This window comes from Gastrolobium bilobum, unplaced genomic scaffold (genome assembly GCF_033153095.1).
Source record: "Gastrolobium bilobum isolate Gb01-03AN ecotype WA unplaced genomic scaffold, APGP_CSIRO_Gbil_v1 utg34086, whole genome shotgun sequence".
Taxonomy (NCBI): domain Eukaryota; kingdom Viridiplantae; phylum Streptophyta; class Magnoliopsida; order Fabales; family Fabaceae; genus Gastrolobium; species Gastrolobium bilobum.
This window is the reverse complement of record NW_026899023.1, coordinates 35,083-61,676: the sequence shown is the minus strand read 5'-3', so window position 1 is coordinate 61,676 and position 26,594 is coordinate 35,083. Positions and strand designations below refer to the sequence as shown.

The 26,594-nt window shown below is 35.1% G+C and overlaps 2 protein-coding genes and 1 pseudogene across 4 annotated transcripts; all 3 read left to right on the top strand.

The window, feature by feature from the left end:
• The first annotated feature begins 1,982 nt into the window (after positions 1–1,982).
• On the top strand, positions 1,983–4,628 carry LOC133286297 (uncharacterized; annotated as a pseudogene).
• Positions 4,629–15,359: 10,731 nt separating this feature from the next.
• Positions 15,360–15,803, top strand: LOC133286296 (UDP-glucose flavonoid 3-O-glucosyltransferase 7-like). Its single transcript, XM_061483696.1, has one exon. The coding sequence runs from the start codon at positions 15,360–15,362 to the stop codon at positions 15,801–15,803; it is 444 nt and encodes a 147-aa protein (XP_061339680.1).
• Positions 15,804–17,864: 2,061 nt separating this feature from the next.
• LOC133286294 (ribonucleases P/MRP protein subunit POP1) lies at positions 17,865–26,154 on the top strand. 3 transcript variants are annotated; one of them, XM_061483694.1, is made up of 12 exons: positions 17,865–18,064; positions 19,188–19,657; positions 19,990–20,086; positions 20,282–20,395; positions 20,473–20,616; positions 20,662–20,754; positions 21,331–21,446; positions 21,543–22,067; positions 22,323–22,431; positions 22,526–23,109; positions 25,679–25,834; positions 25,955–26,154. In XM_061483694.1, the coding sequence occupies exons 2-12, from the start codon at positions 19,197–19,199 to the stop codon at positions 26,151–26,153; spliced, it is 2,598 nt and encodes an 865-aa protein (XP_061339678.1). In that variant the 5' UTR covers positions 17,865–18,064; positions 19,188–19,196; the 3' UTR covers position 26,154. The 3 variants fall into 3 exon arrangements, with proteins under 3 accessions (XP_061339678.1, XP_061339677.1, XP_061339679.1); XM_061483693.1 differs by having other exon boundaries at positions 20,473–20,754; XM_061483695.1 differs by lacking the exons at positions 17,865–18,064; positions 19,188–19,657 and adding an exon at positions 19,698–19,758 and having other exon boundaries at positions 20,473–20,754.
• The last annotated feature ends 440 nt before the right edge of the window (positions 26,155–26,594 follow it).

The following is a 26,594-nucleotide window of genomic DNA, read 5'->3' as shown; positions in this document are numbered from 1 at the left end:
CTTTTTCTTTTATGCTATTTAATTTTGAATTATGTTTAACCTTGCGATGCTAGGCTAAACACCTTTAATCAATCTAAGGTTAAAGGTTCGTTAGTTTATTTCAGATGATCGATTTTTAACTTTTTCATCAATTTCGTTTTTTCCCAATTCAGGTTGAATATCATGCGATTGTAGTAATTCAAACTGAATAATATGATTGCATTCTACAAGAGAAAATTGATCATTAGATTTAATGGTCAGATTAACCAACCCAATGAACATAAGTTAAACAGGTTTAAATTACTGCGATTGCATAGTTTAAAAACTGTATTCAAACAAACGCTAGGCGATAGTCTAGAGAGGGTTTCTAATTGAATTTGAGGATTCCTAATTCGATTGGGGTTAATCACAAATTGATAATCATATCTTTTTATCCAATGATGGAATAAATTAATGAATCCTGATTCCTTAGGTTGATTGCTTTTAAATTCTGATAATCATATCTTTTTCAAATTTGTTTTTATTTAAAATTCAAATCAACAAAATCCCCCTTCCCCTTTATATTTAATTTTACAAGAGCGTTTCTAATTGTGAGCAGGTTCTTTGGAGACGATCCGAGTTGCCCTATCACTACAAACCTGAAGCTCGGTAATTTGCGTGGGTTCGACAGCACACGTCAAATTTGGCGCCGTTGTTGGGGAATTCTGCACGTCAAAAACGTTCTTTCTCTTTCCCTTTTCTTTCTCTTATTTTGTTGTTTTCTTGTTCTGCACGTCAAGAGTCTGTTCCTGAGCATACCTTAAAGTCTGAGTCTGTTGAGTCTGTTTGTTCGAGTCCTTCATATAGTGTTTATTCGTTTGGTAATTTATTTGATTCTGTGATCATGGATAATAGAACACTTAAGCAATTGGTTGCCCTAATGTTAACAACAATGAACATCTCTTATGTATTCAATATCTTGACCTTGATGTACCTTTTGAGCTTAAATCTGGACTGATCCATTTGCTGCCCAAATTTCATGGTCTTGCAGGTGAAGATCCCCATAAGCATCTCAAGGAGTTCCAAGTGGTATGCAATACCATGAAACCACAAGGAGTTAATGCGGAGCAAATCAAGCTGCGGGCTTTTCCATTCTCCTTGGATGGTGGAGCCAAGGATTGGCTTTACTACTTTCCACCCTCATCTATTGCAAGCTGGGCTGACATGTCTACATTATTCCTTGAGAAGTATTTTCCTTCATCGAGGGCCACTGTAATCAGAAAGGACATCAGTGGCATAAGGCAAGCTAATGTAGAAAACTTGTATGAATACTGGGAGCGGTTCAAGAGACTTTGCGCGAGCTGTCCATATCATCAAATTCCTAACCAGCTGCTTATTGTCTACTTCTATGAGGGATTGCTGCATAATGATAGGAACCTGATTGATGCTGCCAATGGAGGAGTTCTTGTTGACAAAACACCTGATGAAGCTAAGGCGTTGATCTCAAACATGGCTGCAAATGCTCAATAGTTTGGAACAAGAGCCAATAACACTGCTATATACCAGGTGCAAGCAACTCTGACCCAGCCTTCAGCAGTGGCATCAAGTACTGACAATCAGAGGATGGAAAATAAACTTGATGAACTAGCAACCATGGTGAGACAGATGGCAGTTACCCAGACAGTCCAGACTTCTGCTCCACAGTCCAACAGTCTATGCGGCATATGTTGTGACCTTTTTCACCCCACTGATGCTTGCCCTTCTCTGCAAGAGGGCACCATCCCATTCCTGCAAACCAGTCAGTAGCTGTAGTTTTTCCTGGGAAACCACAGTTCCAGCAGCAGCAGAATAATCCATTCTTCAACACTTACAATCCTGGCTGGAAGAATCATCCCAACCTCAGATGGAACCAAAATCAGCAAAATGTTCCATATCAGCAGAGTCAGCAAAATTTTCCATACCAGTAGAAGCAGCAGTTCATCCCACAGCAGAGACAAAACTTCCAACAAGCTGCTCCCCAACAGATGCAACAACAACCACCAGTGCAACAACAAAATAGTGGCAGTGGTCCTTCCTTGGAGGACTTAATGAAACAGATGGCCACCAACAATCTGGAGTTTCAACAGAGGACAGAATCCAAAATCCAAAATTTGTAGACACAGATTGGGCAATTGGCGACATCAATGAACCAGGCTTAACCTTCCAGCAACTCCCTTCCATCACAGACAGTTCCAAATCCAAAAGGAAGCGGCAATGTTTGTGCTATTTCTCTACAGTCTGGAAAAATACTGGAGGAGCCAACCCAAGCTGCTGTTAAGTCATCCCAGGGAGGTGACACTAGTGCAAGGAAGCAGAACACTGATAAGTCTGATATCCACATCCCCTTGCCTTTCCCTCAAAGAGTCACTCAGTCTAAGAAGCAAGCGGCAAAATCTCAAGATAAAGAGATTCTTGACACCTTCGAAAAAGTAGAGGTAAACATCCCACTCTTGGATGTGATATAGTCTTTAGCATACATATAGGTATATGTACATAATTTTTTTTAACAAAATATATATCAGTTGCACTTGGTTCTACAAATTACTCAACCTTTGAATTGTAAATTGGGTGTGTAAGTGTTAAAGTAAAAATATTGGAATATATTATTGAATAGAATATGTTAGGTGTAGTAATTTATGAATTGCTTTTTCAACTGATGGTTTCTAAGCTAATAATAGAAGTGTCAGAATGGAAAAATTAGTTGTGTTGTGGTAAATAGTTTGAAAATTACACTATTTATAGTGTTGTTATTTTACTTTTGCTGGAGTATAACTAAACTTTACAATGGAGACTTCTGTGATGTGGCAGAATTTTTCAGTCTTTATGAAATTGAAAAATGTTTTCTGTTACGCAGGAGCTTGATCCACCTCCGTGGCTTAACAGAATGCGAGAAATAGGATAACCACCTGGATATCTTGGTAAAATACATTTCTTTGACCTCAATTACATCATTCTTGGGAAGAATAAAGTTGTATTTCTTGTTTTCATGATCACCTTGTAGAAGCATTGACGGTAAGCCAATTAAGTACGAAATTGTTCATATGACAGCCATTAGGGTAAGCTGTTTTATTGTCACTTGCAAGACAAAACACCTAACATTTGCAGATGGAATTCAATACAAATGGTTGTATGATTGTAATCGCATAGAATCTGATACTCAATTTTTTAACCCTGAAAAATGTTGATTGCATCTAATTGCATTTCATTTAAGAGTTAGGGAAGAGAGAGGAGAAAAAATGAAAGAATCTGAGAGAAAGTGTTTCTACTGAATCTTGTGTTGTTAAATCACACAGTTCGGAAGCACAGAACTGATATATGTAGAGTTCAGAGAGAAGCTTGTTACCCAAGCTTATCAGATGAGACAGTTACACTTAGATATGACAGTTCTAACAAAATAGCTTTGCAGCAATAGTTGCCAGCTGTACAGAGCTAAAAGCAACACATTTAATGTTAACCTACTGCAATCAGATAGCATAAACGAAATACAAGGTAAATATATTCTTCTACTCTAATATCATTTTTAACAATACTTTAAGTTGGGTAAATATATTCTTCTACTCTAATATCATTTTTAACAATACTTTAAGTTGTGTTAGGACAAAGACTAAAGATATTGATTACAATGTGATAGGAATAAAAATATTTATTATAACGAAATAGGGATAAATCCCAAGTACAATGAACCAAAACACTGGTAATAAGATAAAATTCGGGATATCATTTTTTTTTTTGGTAAGCTCTAATTGATATTTTAAATTTAATGTTGTATGTATAAGTTTCCTGGATAAATTTTTGAAAAATCTGCTATGAGGTTGTTGCACAAGTTTCTTTCTTAATTTAATGAACTTGTGCTATTATTTATATATTTTAAGTTTCAATCTTTTTTCTTTTTTTCTTTTTCTTTTTTACCTTATTTTGATATATCCTTCATTCCTTTTCATTTTTTCTTATTTGGTATATGAAATTAGTTATCTTCATAACTCATGTTTTTGAATTTAGATGTGGATGATGAGGATCAGCCTTCAGGCATTACAATATACACTGATAGGGAGATTTCAGAACAGGAGGATGGGGAGATTATGGAAGTAGATTTTTCAAAACCAAAACGGAAAATGACTGTTGAATTTCCCGGAATAAATGCACCTATTCTTGGAAATGCTGATCAAAGATTGTGGGCTGCTGTGACTGGACCCTTAAGTTCAGATGTTCCAAGAAACTGGTCACAGCATCGGTGGAATCAAAGTCCTGAATATGGCAGCAGAGGCTATTATCGAGAGCAAAGATTGTTAGGGGACTTCAGGGAAGATGGTCCTCCAGGGGACCCAAGATATAATTCATCCAAGTATAGTTTCCATCCTAGGTTTGGTGGTCATGATTCTGTACCAAGAAGTCCTTCGATGTCAAGGTCCCAATCAGACCGGAGAAGTCCTTTGCATGATGAAGAATCCCCAAAGCCTATTTCTTTCCATTCTCTTCATTATTCAGCTTCAGAGAGGCTTCTTTCACCCTTGGACTGCGATTCCAGTAGACGTGGAAGCTGGACGTCGGAAAGCCTTTTGGACAGAGACCGAGATCTTTCTTCTCGATTTAAGGACAAGTCAGAAGACTGTCACTATCGTAGTGGGAAGTGAGATCGACTCGATTTAAGGACAGGTTAGGAAATGAGGTGGATAACCAGGCTCCCCAGAAACTCGATCGACTCGTTCGAGGACCTGGCTCAAACTTTCCGTCTGAATTTAGCAACGAGTAAGGCACATCCAATGCCGGCCTATGCCTTGGGAAGAATCCGACAAAAAGAGAATGAATCGTTGAGGAAATACCTCGACAGATTTAAAGATGCCGCCCTCAAGGTTTGGAATCTAACTGAGCTAGTACACCTGCATCTGATCATCTCAGGATTAGATGGTGATTCTCCACTCGCAAAGTCAATCTATAAGAACCCGGTCAACGACCTGGACGAGTTCTGACGTAGGTCGGACAAGTACATTGACGTTGAAGACATGCAGAAGGCTTATGGGGAGTCCAGAGGACGAAGCCCAAGCAAGAAAAACAAAGACCGGGATCAGAGGGGGTCGAAAAAAAGGAAACGACTCCCATCACAAGAGACCGGATGACCGATCTCCAAGGACCAAGTATGACACCTACACGTAGAGGTGTAAATGGGCTGGGCTAGGCTGGGCTTTGGTCATCCTGGCCCAAGCCTACGTCAAAAAAAATTTAGCCTATCTGGCCTACTGGCCTATTAAAGGCTTTATTTGTAAGTCAAGCCCGGCCCATTTTCAAAAATAAGAAAGCCTGACATAGCCTATAGGCCTTGTAGTCCTCCCACTATATATACTAAGCAAAAAAAATAATTGTATAGAGCAAAGAAAGTTCCATTCATGCATGCACTAGTACTTCTCATAAGAAAAAAATGACAAACAAGAAAGAGTCAACATAATACCTCAGCTCTAGAATGTATATCATAGAGGAATAGAGTTAAAGAAATGAGAAAAATAAGAAAAATACAATTACTGGATGCTGAAATAAAGTCTACAAGAGAATGTCATTCATCTAAAAATCTTTAAACCACCATCAAGACAAGGGAAAGAAGAGTATTATTGAAAGATCTTCATCAGTAACATCATAATCCAGCAAGGTACCCATTGCTCCATGGTATTAAGCTGCAACAACATGTAAAATTTGGAGACATTAGACAAGTTTTCCTTTCATAAAATAAAATAGCATAAAAAGTAAGAGATATTGGTATTTGGTACTTTGTGTCTTTGCCACATGAGTGGTATGTCTAATTTTCTGAATATGATATTTTTGTTAAATTACTGTCATTTATAGGTGTTTGTTCCTTGGTTGATGATTATAAAAATTCTGAGTTGTAAATTGCTTTTTATATTCTGTAATTTTTGATACTGAAATTTGTGGATAATAATTTATTTGCTTTGATACAGTCAATGAATAATTTAAAATGACTATTCTGTTGTTGTGTATCAACATTTTCTACTCCTTATTGTGGTCTGCAAATTTTGTGGTATCCATTGTTTAATTTACTGTTTGGTGATCTATCTGATGGAATCTTCATGTTGGTTGTGTGGTAGTGTTGCAAATTTTGATTGAAGAATTTTCTGATGGATAGTATGCATTTTCAGGTACCCACTGTCTGGTGGTGGATCCTCTTATTACAATATCATAACTGTGCTAAACGGTATTGTCATCCTAAACTGCCCATCGTTAATAAAACTACCCATAACTTCCTACAACTAACATAACCTGTGTTCAACTCCAAATTATTAAAATATATAACCACACATTATTCCTTCCTGTATAAAACCTTGAAAGGTTTAGGACCACCAATCCCCTTGTACATATCATAAATTGACTAAGTTTACTGCTAAAATATCTGTTACACCATGTTTCCTTCTTTTGTTTGTCAAGTTTTTCATCCATTTTCATCTTTTTCTTAACTGCTGTAATCTTACCCGGAATCTACCATGGGAAGATAGAGATGATTCTGATGCTCAGGCTGGACAAGGGATCAAAATGTGTGTTTATGAAATTTGTCTCCAATTTCAAAAATATAGGCGTGTTTATGAAAATTTATGGTCTAGAGAGGAATTAACCTGTCTTTCTGATTCTAGAAGGGATCGAAATGATTTTGGGGTGTAATAGGATTGAAAAAGGAAATATATTATGGCCCTTTGAATCTGTTATTGTTCTTTTCTCAGATAACGTGACTTATGGTAGTTAATGGTCTATTCTCTGTTCAATCTTGCTAGTGTATTTTCTGGTAGTTAATGGTCGGCTGCTTCTGGGAGATGATATGAAAAATACAACATTTGCATGCTTCTGGCCTTCAAGTCCTTTCATCAATGGTAATTAAAATGCTTACATAGTCATATGCTCTCTACTTTTTGTGCTCTTTTCAACGTTAATCCGTTTTTCAATGTACTAGACATGATAAAGATAAAGAGGATAATGTAATGCTGAAGTAAAATTGATAAGATTCTTTGTGTGTTTTACAGGTTTGGTTCATGGGTGAATTCTCTCATATTTCAGTTGAATTTGACAATGTAAGTTAGTAATCTGTTTACATTTACTTTTAAGGTATCTGCCCTTATTTATTCAGAAAAAAATACATTAGTCATTGATTGTAGTTTTTAGTACTTCTGAAATTAATGCACTCTCTTTGACCTGAAGCTAGGTGTTTAATTAATATGTAACTAATAACTCTAGTTTCTGTCACTATCAACTTAATTATGATCACTTTGATTTTTCAATATTATTACTGACTGTTATAACAACTCTCATTATCAAGTTAGGTTAATTAAGGAGATCAAGCATGAGTTTAGTAGATCAAATTGTGTTTAAGGAAATTGAGACAAATTACGTCAAGAAATGGTTCATTGATCATGAAATTATCATGATAAGACGTACAAGGATACAATTCATGTCAAGCAAGTCTAATAAGACCCTAATATTAATAATTAATAAGTTTTAGAGTCAAAAAGTAATTATGAGAAAGTTTAGGGGTTTAATTATAATTAAAAATAAACTAGTCTAAATTTTAATTAGATGATGTAATTAAATTCCTTAGGGAATTTTAAGAACTTTAAGGGGTTTTAGTTTTGTTTAAATAAGTTTAGATTAATTGTGAAAAATAGAATGAAGTGTAGATTAAATTAATTATTAAAAGAAGATAATCTCATAGTCTTGAATTTAATTAGTTTCAAGGTTACTAGTATTTGTTGGTGAAAATTTAAATAAAAAAACTCATTACCAACGCTTATAGATAGTATTGAGAGTGCAATTACATTAACCAATAAGAATCAATTAGAATAGGTAAAACTTTTGAAAGTTTAAATTTGCAACCTATTGTTTTATCTATCAAAGTTGGTACCCACCTTAAATTAGCATGAACGCCTTTGTCTTCTTTTTTTCCCCTTACGTACAGACCAAACAAATTTGGGTGGGAATGAATCAGTAAAAAAATGAATTTAATAGATAAGAAAGTCAATAAAGCAACTTAGACAAGCCTTAGTTTTTTTAGTATGTTGTCTTCCTTTTTAGACATCAAGCATCTGCGCTTTTCTTTCTTCTAAACCGTAGGAGCCCTAGAGAGATATGAGAAGCTATGGAAAAGGATGAGTTTCCATCCATACATCCTGCGCTTAGGAGGGGCTGTCAACATTACATTGTTATGTTGTTGTTGATTAATTGATGGGTAGTTCATAACTTGTTCTCTTCAAGGTATTTAAGGTAACTAACCTCTCTTTTATTATATATTTTAGCATGTATTCAGATTTGGGTACATTTCTTATGAGGGCTGTTATGGTGGTGATTTGTTATGTCCAAATGCCAAGTTTTGAGGTTTAATTGATTAGGTATATGTCTCTTGTTGTTGTGATGACATATGGTTAAAAAAATTATTGAAAAATAAATTATGAAATATCCTAGTGAATCCTATAATCATCGACCTAGGAGAGGAAATTTATGAAGGTTGAGTGTTTGTGTTAATGCCCATGTAAAATAAAAATATATGTATGTTGGAATTAAAGTTTAAGTGTTATAAGATTTGAAGAATTATCCTTAAATCTAGTTATAGTCAAATTGGCTATAGGATGGTTAATGTAAATGAAAATGGTTTTGTATGTTAAACATGTTACATAGAGTTATTTATTAAGTATTTAAGGATACATGAATAGGATTAATTGGTATAAAATCTAAGAAGTCCCTATAGTCCATGTTTAGTAACATATTCGGCCTTCTTGATGAAATTTGGTATATGTTGATTTAGTATTGTCCTAATGATGAATTAAGTTATTTTAGTATGTATTAGGGTGAATAAAAGTAAATTCAAATAAGTGTTTGGTTATATTTAGCAAGTAAATTCAAGTATATGTTATGTAGATTGTTAGTTTGGAAACTTGTAGTTATGAACGATGTGTTAATATGTATTAAATCTTGAAAACAGTGGGGTAATTGTCTTTGACTTGTGTGGTGGCATGAATTGGTATTAATTGTAATATTTGATGGTCCGTAGGTTGAAGAACAAGTTTAGAAGCATTGGATTAAATACGTGAAATTCAAGTAAGCGTGGAATTGGGCTTTTACAGGTAACCTCTTGGTACTGGGGCTTGTTCCCCTTTTCTGTTCCACCTTGCCAGTTGATGGCAACGGTAGGAAGTGTGTATGAGTAGTGTAGAACACATGAGCATGCATGCATTATTACAATGGGTACTTATGTACCGAGTCTCTGGCCAGTAGACAGTTTTTCTTAGCCTTCGGGCAGTTTCGAACTTCCACTGGATAGGTCTCCGAGAGGGAGTTCCAGTTGACCGTGGGTCATGGTGTGTGATCCGGGTAGAAGCACACTAGGAATGTCTTTGGCGTTTTGGATGGTTGGGGCATCATGGTTGTAGTTTTTTGAACGCACCTTGGATGATACCCATAGGCTTATATATGCCCGGCGTACGTGGAATTTGGGTTACCATCCCGTATCGTCGTAGTTTGTATCTCTATATTCCCCATTTCTCTAAAACCCTTGCTATATCCCGTTTTAAAAGTGGTTGTTGTATTCTATTCATATGCATCGAAGTGAACCATTGGGCGGAGTTTTCTCCAGAACCTCTGGGTTACTGAGATATATTCGTATATCTCACCCCGTCTCGGGGCATTTATTTCAGGATGTACCTGTGGCGTTGGAGCAGCGGGCAAGAGGCCCGCAATGTGGTAGAGGAACATTTTCAGTATTTGGCATATTGTTAATGTTGGCATGCCTAAGTCTAGTAGTTTGTATCATTTGAATTTATGTTTAAATTGTAATTGAAGTTGTAATATTGTAAAGGGGTAATTTGAAGTTGAAGTCGTAAGTTGTAATATTTAAGTATATGTTGTAAATGTAAAAGAGATGCATGATGTACTAAGATGGAAGGATCTTAGGCCTATGTTAGAGTTATGGTTATATGCTTATATCATGAAACTACATGTAAGTGGGACCTTTGTGATTGAAACAAGTAAGGAATATAATGTGAGCTCTATAGTATAAACTGTGTAATAAATATAAACTGGATTGGGTTGTAAGTGCCCCAAGGCATTGTTGGTCCTTGTGTGTGCCACCCATTGGATTATTACTGTATTGTTATGTGATTATTAGGTACATTTGAGTCTTAAATGATCTTGTACAAATTTGGGATTATTGGAAAAACAAAGGAAACTCTGGCGAATTTTTTTGTAGAATTGGCTGATTTTAGGCGAACTTCGGGAGAGCATATCTCCCTCCATAGAGGTCCAATAGAGACGTGCCATACGCCATTTTGAAGCTTGAGATGTCTCCTATATGGTGTTAAAATATGAGCCAGTTCTGGGTCGTACGCAGCCCTGTGGAATTTATTTAGTTCGGACTGTCCAGGGACCTCTGATGCAGGGGCTGTTCTGGTCAGTTTTTGGGAATTTGATTCCCGCTTCGTCTCTCAGTCAAATTGAGTGTGTGATACACCAAAATGAAGTTTGAGATGTCTAGTTTGTAGGATAAAAATTTGAGAGCAATTGGATGAGTGGATTGTGCACAGTAATTCGAGAAGTGTAAGTGGTTTTGGTGCTGTTTTGGGGTTGGTTGGCTATTTTACTTATCCAACTTCAAACGGCGATAACCGGAGCAAATGAGCTCCGAATTGAGCGTGTGATAGCTTGTTGAAAAGGAAATTAAGTAAGACAAAGATATAATCTGAAAAGAAGGTATGGTTGTGAGCGGTGTGTTCGCAGAAAATTGATGAGTGAACCATGTTCGAAAAGGTAAAAACGTAAAGTTTGGTAATTGACTAAGTGAGTTTATGGGAATCCCTTACTAACTTGTAATAAGTAAAGTAAATTATAAAAATAGTTTAAATAAGTCTTCCGCAAGAGTTTACGGTTACGGTCACAGCTTTAATTGTTACGCGTTTTATTGTTTTAAATGCTCGCATAATAATCGGAAAAGGTTTATTCGTATTTTTATAAATGAATTGTTGTGATTGTAACTGCGTTTAATATCATAATTAATGTTAACAATACCGGTACGTAACGGGCTGTTACAACTGTAAGAGTAAATAAATAAATAAATAAATAAAAATACCTCCATTGACTAAAATTATTTATCATCTGGATTTTGCTTTCTCATTTATCAGCACTTGTATCGCTTATAACAGTTCCAGGGGACTGTTTGTCTTGCCCTTGTGCATACATCTTGCATTTGACAGCTTCATGCATCTCTTGTTAACTCAGGTTGTTTTGGAAAATTACGGGGATGTCAAGCAAGATTCTCAAATGGGAATGCGAAGTGAGGCTTTATTCTTGGAGAATGATAGTGAATGACAGAAGACAACTTAACGTGCCTATGTAACCGTCCTTCTCAATTCTCATTATAATAGCTTATGTTTTGAGTTACTCGTCAGTCATAATCATCGTTAACTTATTTTTTTTTCCTTCTCCATAGAGAGGATGCCATGAACCCTGTATTTTGGTCACGAGTTTGCATACAAAATGTGGCAAAGTTAGCCAACGAGGGTACAACTGTATGACATGTTCTGGAATCCTTGTTTCGCTATTTTTAACAATGCCAATCTCTGGTCTCCAGAACATGGGCTTGCTCTTTCTGTCTTGCTCGACATGCAGTCTATAATTGAAAATTCTGGTATTTGTTTTCTTGAGTGCTCTAAGATTAGCTTTCTCTTGAAGTATCTTTACCCTATCTAAACAGTTTATAATTAGGTTCGCTGTAATTTACAGGACATAATACACACTTGTTACTGTCTATTTTAGTCAAGCACCTTGATCACAAGAATGTCTTAAAGAATCCTAATATGCAGCTTGACATTGTTGGTGTTATTACCCATCTTCCTCAATAGACAAGGGTTCAACAATCCGTGGCTATAATTGGTGCATTTAGTGATATAATGAGACACCTGAGAAAGAGCATACACTGCTCTCTTGAAGATTCAAATTTAGTATGTCTATAAATGCCTTGATAGCTGAACAATTGAATGTAATAGTTTGCATAACCACCTGAAAAAAAGTACTATGTACAGATTCTAAGTGTAAACTGAAACTCGATCCTACATGTATACATATATAGATATGTAAAATAGTGGATAATGTGTATGTGAACTTGGTGTTGATCTAAGATATGAATTAAGATATAGAGTACGCGATGTGTGTGATATATGATTATATCATTCATGGGATTATATGATCCTCATGTGCTCTTAAATGTATACATACATTTAAAAAGGTGGTACTGATAATTTAAAGCTGGTTCTGTTATAAATTATTGGTTGAATAGCCTTATAATTGCATTTGTTTGAGTAATTATAATTGTACACATTGCATAACATTGCAAAGAGTATGCATAGTGGGGTCTGGCTCATCTGATATATGGACAACTTCCAAGTCTTCAGAGCTAATTATTTCACTGCTGAAAATCGGTTCAGATGTATCATCAGTCTTTATCTGACTAATAGAATCAAGCACTGGATTTGAATCATTAGGCTCAATGACTTTCTTTGTAGCATTTATCACAGCCTCTTGGTTGAACCCAATTTTGTCTTGTATGCTCTCCAACTTTAGTCTCTTGGGTGGTGGTAGCTTGGCTTCAGAGTTACCACAAAGGGCATGCTTATTTCTTGCAACAAAATCCACAATCATATTATTTGGAGATTCAGATTGGAGGGATTTTCCCGTTGTAGTATGAAAAGCCATAGACTCATTTTTCTGGGTAGTCCTCGAAGAACCTCTATATTTTAACATGTCCATCTCCCCTGCCAAAGTAGTCAATCAAATGGGTAAACAATACATTATTGAAAGTAAAAATAATCTAGCAGAAAAGGAAAAATAAAAGCAAAAGTGCGCACACACGCATTGAACTTAGAAAGAAATCAAAAGCTTATACAAACATACAATCATTTGCAAGCTGCTGAGGAAAGACGGAACAATTTGATTTGGAGCTAGCTTCCACATTGCATTCCCCACCAGAAACAGGAAAGTCAGAAAACAAATCCATATCACTACGTGTAGGGATTGATGAACAGTTATCAGGCGAAAAAACTTGCTCTTGAACAGCAGAAGGGTGAGATAGCCCACCGTTTGGATATCCATATTTCTTGTTTACAGTCATTGAACAATAATCTGTGGCATTTATGATAGGACCAGCCACTTGAAAAGCAAGTTCGGGTAGACTTCCATTAGACCAAGCATGTAATAACCCAGATGAGGGTACTGTCTGAGATGTGGAAGGAATAGAACTATCTACTTGTAGTTGACTACATTTTGTCCCAAACACCGTATTCAGTTGAGTATGAAATCGCTGTATCAACGTATGCTCGTTCCTATACTCCTCCTGCCAAAAATATAGACAGAAAAATCATCAACAAATAATAAAGATGCTTAGTTATCAAGATTTGGGCACAACTTGCATTTAATCCTCTTATTTCCTTGATAACAAATAGAAACCTCACTTGCTCAGACACAATTCAAGAAACAAACCTCTGAAGCAACATCAATAAACAACCACTCTTCCAGAATATTTGCAATATCAGATGCCTGTTGTATTGGCTCATAATAAAGTCCGGAACTAAGAATTGCAAATCTGAAGTAAAATTTAGTTAGTCTCAATTCAATGACAATCTTATGTTCAAGTAAATGACCTCACTATTAATTTCAGCATCTCTATTGTGTCAAAAGTTACACAAGTTTTTGTACCCAAAAAAATAGCTACACTAGTTCAGGTTAATATATAAACTTTCATATCACTTACATCTTATTTCTAATCAAATGACGGCAGTAGCCGATGTTAGAATGCTTGCGCCAGTCCATGGAGATCACTACTTGGTTTCTTTCATATTGGTGGCTTAAATCAAAACCTCTCTTTTGAGGAAGGATTAGGACAAATGATGAATAATTTTGTGGAATTCGTCTGCAGGAATTCCCAAGATTAGAACCCTGGGCATACATCTTCCCGTTTTATCAGAAACTATTTATCCTGCAGGCGCTACAAGCCACTAGAAATAATTAATGTAGTTAAAGAAAATACCATAATGTTCATTATATGATATCAATACTCCGAATACAGAAAACGATATCATGAGAAATGTAAACATGCTCATAATTGAGTTTGCACACATACAAATACCAATGTGAAAAGCAATTAGAAATAGTTTAAGAATCATAATATAACGAAGAAGCCATCCATCTTAAAATGGCATCACAACCAAATAGAACAAAATTGGGTCATCAAAATTCAAAATTTCAAAAAGAAAAGGTCGTGACAAAGATCTAAGACTAATCTAAATTACATCATTCAAGTACGTAATCTTGGACAGCTTCCCTACTTGGAAGATATTGAAAAAATATCATTAGCATTTACAGAAGAAAATTGTTCTCCTTAGTTCCAAACTCTTCTTCCATATGGTAAGTAGCTTTACCATATAAGCAGAAAGAAAGGAAGGGAGGGTATCAACAGAGCTTGTATTCACGTATCATAATCAATTAAGTATCAAAGTAACACCACCATTTTTTTTTTATCATGGTATCTCCATAAGAGATAATACTAATAAACATTTTTTGCAACTTATGAAAGGGTTTCCGTGAATCCCCTACCGCCTTTGTTTAAATAATACATATGTCTACACTCGAAATTATAAAGTTCTGTGTGTATGTTTTTTTTTTTTTTAATACTATGTATTGTAGTTTTGTACATCACCAGCAAAGAAATTTAAGTCTAAAACCTTTTATAAACCATGTATAAATCCTTCCCCGGTTCAACGTTATTCAAACTCAATGTGACCAATGTCACAAGCTCTAATAATGTTAACCTAGCTACCCAGAATAGCAGAGCTACTATTCAAATTTCACCACTGGAAAAAAAAAAAAAAACCACCCCAGTTGCAATCTCAGCTATTTAATGCCATATGTTTCATCATGAATTTAAAAAATATTAAAAAAAGTTCTTTGAACAACACGTGAACTTCAAAAAATAATAAATTAAAGCAACCCCAGATTTAGAATATCCAATTAATAAACTATAGAGCAATAAATAATTCAAATGGGGTATTAAATTAACAACTTCCTCATTTTCTTTATGCTCAGGTAGTCAACTAAAAGAATTAAAAAAAATAAAATAGAATCTTTACAATTCTTGACACCATTTACACTCCATCAACATCCAATCGCCTTCTTTATCTGCAAAGCCTCACTTTCTTTAATTCAAAGCAGAAAAAAAATCGCTTAATCAGGTTAATAATTTGAATTTTTTTAATTAATAACAAAATTAGATTAATAGAAAGACTCAATTCACAATTCAATGGCTACCAAAGGGGTTTGAAGAAAAGTGTAAGGGAATGATCATTAGAGGGTGGGCCCCGCAGGTGCTGATATTGGACCACCCCGCTATCGGTGCGTTTTTGACGCATTGTGGGTGGAACTCCACCGTAGAGGCTGTCAGCGCTGGGGTTCCGATGATCACGTGGCCGGTGCATGACGAGCAGTTCTACAACGAGAAACTGATAACTGAGGTGCGGGGGATTGGGGTGGAGGTGGGTGCAGAGGAGTGGAGTCTCATTGGTTATCAGGAGAGGAAAAAATTGGTGGGCAGAGATTGCATAGAGAAGGCTGTGAGGAAGTTGATGGACGGTGGTGATGAAGCTAAGGAAATCAGACGGCGCGCTCAAGAGTTTGGGAAAAAGGCTGGACGGGCTATTCAAGAAGGTGGGTCATCCCACCAGAATTTAACTGCCCTCATTGATGATTTAAAACGATTAAGGGACTCTAAGCCTCTTGATTAGGAATGTAAATAATTCGAACGGCTTAGAGTCTGGCATGGCTTTAGCCTGATTAAGCTTAATCAATTTTAAAAATAACGCAGAGTTCAGCTCGTTAATAGAAAGAAAGCGCAAGAAAAATATAATAAAATAAAGAACAATGATAAGGAGAAAGTGAGAGAGAGAATGGAACCTGCCAAGTTTGTCTTTTTTTTTTTTTTTTTTGTCTCTTTGTGCGTGAATCTCTGTGTGTCGTTTTCTCGAATTACGGAACAAAGAGGGTTTTGTGTTGTGGGTTTAATTGGCTTAGGGTTTAAATGAATTAATAAAAAAAATAATCTTATTAGATTCGGCCCGATTATTGATTTTAATAAAGGAAAAAATATCTATTCTTTTAAAGGATATAAGTTTATATCCTTTTAGATACTAACTGCTGATTTCCGTCCATCAATGATTATAATCTATTGGGCCAAACTTAATGGGCCAAATTTATTTTTAATTAATTAATAATTTTAATCCAATAAATTATAATCGTCGATGGACGGAAATCAACGGTTAGGATCTAAAAGGATATAAGCTTATATCCTTTAAAAGAATAGATGTTATTCCCTTTAATAAATTATAATTGTTAGATTAATGAAAATCAACGATTAGGATTTGATAGTAACAAATAATAAGAAAAAAATAATAATAACTATAATCTCTTCCTATTTTATTACCTTCTCCTTATTTTATTAATACATTAGGTGATTTTTTCTCTCGATGAGTCTATATCTTCTCTCCCTTTTTTCTTTCCGTAGGCCTGGACTCTTTTTAATCATGTACTATTATCGCCATTCGTTTAATTAATAATTTTTTATTAAAATTAAATTTATTTTATACATATCTTTTTTCCAGTTTTATAATTAATTTTAATAGGTATAATAATTATACAATAGAACAATCCCTACACACGTGAACGAAAAAAAAATGCAAAGCAAGACAAAAAAAGAAGCAACACTCCCCTATTTATAGGCAAAGTCGTAATTTATTTATTTAAAAAAAAATTTAGCTTGTAGAATACACTTCACCGTTACCAATGCAGAAAATAGTGGAGGGAACTTAATTGTTAGGTGACTGATTTCAATTTCAATTAATACACTTCCCATCCATTTCAAATTTTAATTTTGAATTTTGAATTGAAAACATCATTAATACAGCTGATTGTCATCAAGTATTTTATAATGATTTAAAAGAAACTCTCCCTCCTTTGTAGAATTTTTTTATTTACGAAATAAAAAATATTTCTAAAAAAAGTAACTTTTCAAACTATCTCCAGTGTGAATACAAAGCTGAGAATTAAGGAGGAAGTGACACGTCAACAAAGTTTGGTTCTCCTTTCTATATATTAAGATTCAACAATTGAATATAAGTAATAAGATATAACCAAACCAATATAAATCTCATTTCATCTCCTTTACTCGTAGCACTTTATTAATATAACAAAATTTTAAAAATTTTAAATTGTTAAATTTTTTTCCAAAATTATATTTTTAAAATTCAATTTACTTTTTTTTTAGCTTGAAGTCATTTGACAAAATAATAAGAAATAAATAAATAATTAATTTAATAAGATAAATTATTTGATGATTAGTTGAATCAGGAACAGATTTAATTTAAATAAAATAATACATTTGAAATTAAATCAAAATAATACATTTGATTTGTAATGTCGTATATCAAAATAATGTATTGAAAAACATCAAAGAAAAAATAAATTATGATTGGACACGGGGAGAAGATATATTTGCCATCACAAAAGTTAATTTTTTTTATAACTAATTTAATTATCATTAATTTTTGTAAATTTGACCGTTATAAGTTATCGAGAATTAATAATTAATTAATAAGAATAATCTAATAATCTTAATAAATTATAGTAATTATATTGAAGAAAATCAACTTTATTAAGCTGATTATAATTAAAATAAAATAAAATAAAATAAGTTCATTACAAGAGTGATAAATGTGATAAATATATGCATAACCCGTTCATAAAATGGGTTAGGGATTAGGCAGGGTTTATTCATGCTTTAAAGCACTCATTCAACTACGTGAGAACCGAATCCCCAAATATTTTCGCCGCCGTTTATCTGGCTTCTCCGGCACTTTCTTCTCGATAACCACCACGATCCCGTCGGTTACCGTTTCATCTCGTCTTCCACTGCCGCCGCTGCCGTCGGTTTCCTCGAAGTCCTTCTTCGACTTTGATGCTGCTGCTTCTTTGATTCGGTGTCCGTTTGAAGGTCGGTTCGTCGAGCTTTCTTTTGGGGCTGGTTTCGTTTTGATGATTGTCTTTGTTCCTCTTCTTTGTGCAGTTCTTGTTTTTGTTCTTGCGGAGTGTGTTTGCTTGAACTAATTAATGTTCTCTTTTGAATCGGAAGCTTTAATACATAATACATTATCCTGTTTTTTGGCAGTTAATATTAGAATTTTCTTATGCTTTGCCCTAGTGTGATAAATTATAGCGGATGCCACTAGGAATTAGGATTGAAGAAGAAACAAAAGGAGAAGAGGAAGAGCGTTGAGAGTATCTAATTCGTTTCTTGTTCTCTTGAATTTGGTAATTTTAAGTTGTTATATAGAACGTCTAACACTTCCTTTTCCTTTAATAAATGCATTAATGCATTAAAAGTATTGGTATTTTTTTTTTTGGGAAGAGTGTGTATTATTTTAAAGCATGTAAAGTTGTTGTGTCATTTTAAGTGAGAGAAAGAGATAGATAAAGGAGGAGAGAGAGTTGACCAAAAATTATAAAGGTGTGGGTCCCACCTCTTTGTGAAAGTGAAAGGATATAAGCTCTTTCATTTAAAATGACAAATATTTTTTCTATTTTTTTTTCCATTTTTTTTATTCTGAACATTTTAGTTGGTATGCTTGAAGTATACAATAGTTTTGATCTGAAGTGGTTTGTACTGTTGGTTGTTTGTACTGGTGGAGCACTAAAATCCTGTACGTTTTAGAGTAACACAACTGCACCTTGCAATTAGTTTGTTATCCTACGTGGAAGGTAGTTGTAACAGTTCTGAACAGTCTTAAACTGTTTCAGTTTAGTTAACTGAAGCTTTCTTAGCAAGTTAATCATACTTCTATAAACTCTTAGTTCTTGTTGCCTGTCTCATAATTGCTCTAAGCCCTTTTCTATTTTTGATTCTTGATCTGGATCTATTGACAATTTGACATATAGGTTCTGTTTTATGTAATATAACCCAAATAAGATAAGGATATTGTCAAATTTGTTAGTTTTGGTTTCCCTGTTCAGTTTACTTTGGACTATGGTTGTGGATAATTAAATTAGGCCAAGGGATTTGTTTGTAAAATGTAAACTAACTCTATCTCTCTTTTTTTTAATTTTTTTTTTCTACTTAGTTCTTGACCATGGTTACTGAAGGAACCAAAAGGCCTCAAGTTTCAATACCTATGCCAGCACCACCTCGCAAAATCAATGTGCAGAAATATGCAGAATCCCGTGCCCTTGAGCTCCAGAGTCTTCAGTGTATCATAGAAAATAGAGTAAACAACGATTATAAGTCTCAAAGGAACAAGAGAAGAAGAACGACAGCATTTGATAACCAAATTGCAAGAAAGGGGTGTAGAAGAAAGAGGCAGAGACTGGGAACAGTTGATAAAGGCCATGGTGAATCAGTTTTGGGGAAGAAGCAGATCAAGAAGCTTCCTCGGCGTGTTCGGCGAAGATATGAACTTAAGATGAACCCAGAGAATGGTTTTTGCACTTCTGGGGATGGAACCAAGAGGCTGAGAACTCATGTTTGGCATGCAAAGAGGTTTGCAATGACCAAGCTTTGGGGCTACCACCTTCCTCTAGGTCTTCAAGGAAGGTAGGTAGGTCTTATTTGGTTAACATCATCAACAACAACATCACTTTTCTCCTAAACTAGTTTGGGTTGGCAGTCGATAACCCAAATAAAAGCAAGATGAGGTACTTGTTTGGTTAAAAACAACAAGAAAAAAGAAAAAAGAAAAAAGAAAAAAAGAGAAATTGGTGAAGTGTCAATGAGGGAACTTGAAACCAGTTAATTTCTTGATGTATGGTTGTTTCACATTGTTGGGATGTGTTTGAATTGGACTCCAGAAACCTGATGACATAAACATGTGTGTGCTTTACATTCTCTTTGAAACACTAACAAGGATTATGCTTGTGTTTACACAGAGGGAAAGGTTCGAGGGCACTCTTGAAAAGGCTCAAACACGGGGTGCTAATACATGATGCAAGCTATTACACTGCTGTTCAATTGGAGGGTCCAGAGGTAGTTTATTTTAGTTTTAGTTTGTTTTTATTTTTATTTTGGAAATATCTTCTTTTATATTGTTAATCGTCTGAGTCTTAAAGTAAGCTGTTATTCTGGCTGAAACATCTTCAAATGCATGTTTACAGGCTCTCAGCCCCAAAAAGTAGTGGTTTAGTTTTCTTAGTTTTATTTAAGGTTGACTCTTGTTTACAGGATTCGTTAGTTTCAGTGTTACAAATGGTACTGGTGCCCTTTCCAGGAACAGTAACACATCCTGGAAATCATGACGACTCGGATCTTTCTGGTGTCACCTATGGAACTGCAATGGTAGGTGATCCTGTTGCTGACTTTATTATGAGCCAGGTTGATTTGGTTAAGGAAAATTAATTTTTGTTTCTGGACAGCTTTATCAAATTGGAGCACCAGTTTCTCAGCCAATTGCTCCTGTAACCTATATATGGAGACCAACTTTCCAACAAAATACAAGTACAGAGCAAGATGGCAGAAATTATAATACTTGTGGACAACATGATATCAGTGATGAGTCAGTGAAACATGATGTCGATTTATGTGAAGAATCAGAGAGAATGAAGCACGGTTCTTCATTTAGACACCTATGGGTGTGGATACATGCTTCTGCCTTTGAAGAAGGATATAATAATCTAAAACTTGCCTGCCAGAAAGAGGTTCACTTCCTTCTTTAGCTTCATTATATGGACATCTTGTTTCTTTTATTTTTTCATAGTATATGTGCACTTGATAAGGATGAAAACAAGTTGAAGTTTACTGAAACCAGTACTTCAGCACATTTATGTAACAACAAATTTCATTTTGTCTTGCTATTCTCTGTTCTTATTGCCTTTTTGGAAGGCTTTCATTCCCGCAATGACAATGTTGGGAGCTTGGACATAATATGTATTTCTGTTCGAGTTTACTGCTTTATTTTTCAGATGGTCATAGATTATTGTGTCTCACTCTCTCACTAGCTTGTCATTATTCCTTAAGTGCTGTAACTCAGTAAGAAAGTTTTTGTCTGAAGTTACTAGGATTATTCCTGCTAGATGGCTGCTTATATGTGATTTTGAAAAAATATGTTATTTAAGAGACAAAAATTATTGTCAATTGAATCACTAAGTTGGTTAGTGTTTCTGGCCATGATTTTAATTTCCATGCTGAAGTTGAAGAACTTAGAATTGTAAACTGTACAATGAAATTTTTCTGTAAACTCACATTATATGCTTTTTATGTTTATCACTATTCAGATGGAAAAGAGGGGATTCTCAATTAATTGCTTTTCACTTGAGGGTCAACTTGCGAAATTAGAATTAATGGGATCCGGGACATTTCAACTTCTTCAGAAGATATTGCATCCTGTTAGGTGTGTTTTAAATTAGAAAAACAGTCTTCTTTGTTTTATTTTTTATTTTTTACATTAATGATCCAAAATGGCTTATTTTTCATGTTGGCATTACAGTGTTTCAGAGAATAATTGGCAATTAAAGAAACATGTGGCTATAGAAGAAGACTGTATTTGTCAGAGTAGTAAGTCATCCTTACTGAAAAATCAGGAGCATTTTTCTTCTCGTGCAATGTTATCTCTTAACATTAAGGATCCTCGAGAATTGCCGGGGAAAAGGACTGTTGTTCCAACAGAGCCAATTTCGACTAAGGAACTTAGTGATGCACAGGAAACTAATTATGAAGAGCTTGCTGATTTGGGAGACATGTTGAAGAAGAGTAAAGATTTACCTTCATTATCATGGTCAAAACATGAAGACAGCCAGTCTAATATTGATGATCTATGGTATGCTCAGATCAGAGGGTTGAGGCCCCCAGTGAAAGAGAGTGTCCTTTCTAAGGAGAAACATCGTGAACGTATGCTTAATTTCTGCCTTGATGATATAGATTCTGGGGAGGCAGACTCTTCAACTGAGGTGCAATGCTCGAGATCTTGCCCTATTCTGCTTTTAAAAAATGATTTCAAGGAATCAATTATAGGGTAACTTCTGTAATCTACTTTTAAATGTTGTTCATTAACATCTATTAAAAAACTATTGCTTGTATTCTTTAAAAACAAATGATAGGTATTTTTTATCACCTTAAGATATATAAGAAAAATTAAGACAAACTGATCATAATTTAAGTTTTAATTTCCTACCGATCAAACATGTTCCTTTGCAATGCATGAAGTATTTATGTCAAAACCTTTGCCGTTATATAGTATATAATAAACGCTTCTGTGATTACCTTCCAGATGGTCCGTTATACTTCCCTTAAGTTGGGTCAAAGCCTTCTGGATTCCACTCATTTCTAATGGGGCGCATGCAATAGGTTTGCGAGAAAAGCACTGGATTGCATGTGAAGTAAGTATTTTCACCACCTACCCCAAAAAAATTGCAATTTTCTGTGTTTTGTGTTAATTATTAAATATTGTATGCAAACTTTTCTCTTATGCAGATGGGTATACCATTTTTCCCTTCAGATTTCCCAGATTGTAAGGCATACTCAAGTTTTATGGAAGCTAAAGCTGCTTCATTCAATGAAAAAGAAGAACTTCGTCCTCCTTCAAGAAGGCATTTGAGAGTTCCCACTCTGCCCCCATGGGGTATTGTTCGCATTACTTTCAACAAAGAGATTAGTGCAATGGAGACTTCTGAACCTTCAACTAGGGAAGATTTGACCAATGTTAATTCATCTCGGAACTCTTGTCCTGGAAACTTTAAAATTCCAAATTTTGACAGTGATAATAATTCGTTTGATGGAATTGTAGCAAGGACAGGTTGTATGCTGACTACTTTCATCAATGAAACCAAAGCTAGTCAATTGCTATTGTTTCCTTGTGCAGCTGATGGAAATGCCATAATCTCTAAGTTTATTAATGGCGAACAAAAGCTGGATCTGACGCATAGAAGCTCTGTCATTTATGACCATAAGCTATGTTTTCTAAGGGTTCATCTTCACCCATTCAAGAAAGGCTTTTTCGAAGAGGGGGCGGTTATATGTGCACCATATCCTTCTGATATATCTTTATGGACTTCAAGGTAATTAACATTGAAATTATGAGTTCCTATTTTATTATTAATTATTTTTTTTCTTGATTAGAAATTAAAAACAGTCCATTATTCCTTTCAATTTTATTTTATTTTCTTGTTGATTCTTCAAACATTTGTATGTCGTTGGGTACAGGATAATCAAATATGTTGTTCAAGTGTTAGTGTTTTTACGTAGGAGTTATTCTCTTGTGAATTTCTCAATTAATTATATAGGCTAGAATGTGGGGATGGATAGCAGCTAACTAGGAAAAAATGATTTTCTTTTGTCTTCTTTATTGTTCATGCATTCTGTAAAGAACCTTGAGGTCACTACCCCAAAAGCTAGCTCAAAGGGTGGGAGTGCCCAAGACCTTATAAACTTCACATTAGTTGCACATACATCAATGTGGGACTATATATCTCAACACGCCCCCTCACACAAGAGCCCATTGGGCTTGAAGAGTGGACAATGCAACAGGCCCAGCCTACCTGTACTAAGAAACGCCACAAGAGAAAGTGGGGGGCGGTGAGGCTCTGATACCATGTAAAGAACCTTGATGAAATATTATTGAATTGTGTATAATCTGTACAAAGGGTTCTCTATTTATAGAGAATACTTGACCTAATTTTGACCTAATGGGCTTGGCCCAATACAACAAATAATGACTAAATAATAACTAAATAATAACTAAATAATTATTATTTACAACACTCCCCCTCAAGCTGAGGAATAGATATTTATCATTCCCAGCTTGTTAGTAAGTTCTTGAAATCTGTCTGAAGGAAGCCCCTTTGTTAATAGATCAGCTAATTGATGCCCAGTGGGAATGTATGGAGTGGTAATCAACCCGCTATCAAGTTTCTCTTTGATGAAATGGCGGTCGACCTCAATATGTTTAGTCCGATCATGTTAAACTGGATTATGAGCTATACAAATAGCGGACTTATTATCACATAGCAGCTTCATAGGTCCCTCACATTTTATTTTGAGATCATCAAGTACAATTTTCAGCCACAGTAACTCACAAATGCCTTGAGCCATAGCTCGAAATTCAGCTTCTGCACTTGATCTGGCAACCACATCTTGTTTCTTACTTCTCCATGTCACCAAGTTACCGCAAAGAAACATGCAATAACCAGTGGTAGAACGACGGTCAGTCACGAATCCAGCATAATTAGCATCTGTGTAGACTTCTAAAGATAGATTGCCATCACGTCAGAATAACAATCCTTTACCAGGAGTACCTTTAAGATACTGAAGAATTCTCTCTACTGCCTGCATGTGTTTTTCCTTTGGATCGTGTATAAACTGACTGACAACACTAACAACATAAGCTAGGTCTGGTCTAGTATGGGTCAGATATATCAATTTCCCAACTAGCCGTTGATATTGTCCTTTATCAACTGGAGGACTCTCTTCTTCATAGCCCATCTTGTGATTCTCCTCAATAGGAGTATTAGAGGGTTTACACCCGAGCTTTCCTGCTTCTTTGAGAAGATCCAAAACATATTTCCTCTGGCTGATAAAAATTCCTTTGCTTGAATGAGCTACTTCTATCCCTAGGAAATATCTCAGTTTCCCAAGGTCTTTGATTTCAAACTCAGAGGCAAGCCGTGTTTGCAGAATCTGTCTCTCCACAAAATCATCACCTGTGATAATAATATCATCAACATATACAAGGAGCACAGTAAGCTTCCCATTTTGGGAGTGCTTGAAGAAAAGAGTGTGATCTCCTTGACTCTGTCTGTATCCTAAGGTCATCATAACCTTAGTAAACCTACCAAACCAAGCACGAGGTGACTGCTTCAATCCATACAAGGCCTTTTTTAATCTACAAACTTTATTTCCCCCATTCACAGAATCAAAACCAGGCGGGATTTTTATGTAGACTTCTTCTTCTAACTCACCATTGAGGAAAACATTTTTCACATCAAATTGATTTATATCCCAATTGTAATGGGCAGCAAGGGATAACAAGATTCTCACTGTATTCATCTTTGCAACTGGAGCAAAGGTTTCTTCATAATCAATGCCATAGGTTTGAGTGTAACCTTTGGCCACTAATCGAGCCTTGTATCTCTCAAGAGTGCCATCAGAATTATATTTCAGGGCATAAACCCATCTGCACCCTACTGCTTTCTTTCCGTTGGGTCTATCAATAACCTCCCATGTTTTATTTTTCTCCAAAGCATTCATCTCCTCTTGCATGGCTTGAGCCCAATTCCTATCTTTCAAGGCTTCATGTACTGATTTTGGGCTTCATGTACTGATTTATGTAAAGAACCTTGAGGTCACCATCCCAAAAGCTAGCTCAAAGGGTGAGAGTGTCCAAGACCTTATAAACTTCACATTAGTTGCACATACAACCAATGTGGGACTATATATCTCAACACATTCCGTCTGGAATCTTGCAAATGTTGTATTGTGTAATTTATGAGATTTTCCCTGCCTCTTTAAAGTCCTAGATGAAAATGAAGTGATGAATTCTTTTCTTGTTGCTTGGAATGAATATTAAATTTTAAAACTTCATTGCAAAGTAATATAAATCTCTTAAATATTTTGTGTATGCCGGTGCAGTTCGGAGAAAAGTGAAGAGGGACTTCAAATGTCTCAGTCTGCTATGAGATTATACTTCAAAGAGCATTCCTCCGGTGAATGGGAAATGCAGATACCAGATGATTCGTCTCACCGGTGGCCTATTGGCTTTGTCACAACATCTTGTGTTCAAGGAAGGTTGTGAAATCTTATCTTTTTGGACTCTAATCATTTTCTAATAGTCTATGTTTAAAATATGTACAAGAACCTATAAATGTCTCGTTGTAGAGAATCTTACTGGGTGCAATGTGATTGCAGCAAGAGGCTTGTAGCAGAAGGCTTTTGCGAGGCCGTTCTACTATCTCATTTAAGAAAGGAACAGTGGAAGGAGATCCCTACGAAGCAGAGGAGGAGGGAAATATATGTACTTGTCAGAAATTTAAGATCTGTAGCATATAGACTTGCTCTCGCCTCTGTTGTCCTGGAATTTCAGGAAAATGACATCGATTTCTTGTAAAATGTTTTTACATTATTAATTTTGGTTGAGTTCTTTATTCTTTTATTTTGGTTAAATTTGATATTCTGTGACGACCCCTGTATGCATCCAATCCAAGGGCTGCACCGTTAAGCGTATTCAAATATTTATTTTAAAAAATAATATATATATATATATGTAATATGTTATTTTACTTATTTTTTTTTTACTTAACTTTGTCTATTACTTTTCAATACTGTTAGATCAGAATTTCAATTACGTTTATCATTTCTTTCTCTTATTGAGATTCTGATCTAATGATATTGAAGAATGATAGGCAAAGGTAAATAAAAGAATGATATATATATATGGGTCTTTATTTTATCATGTTACATGAAGTCATGCAACACTAAAAGATAAAAAATAATAATAATAAAAAAATATGACAAGATACTTTGTTCAATGATTTTGTTTTGTCTTATC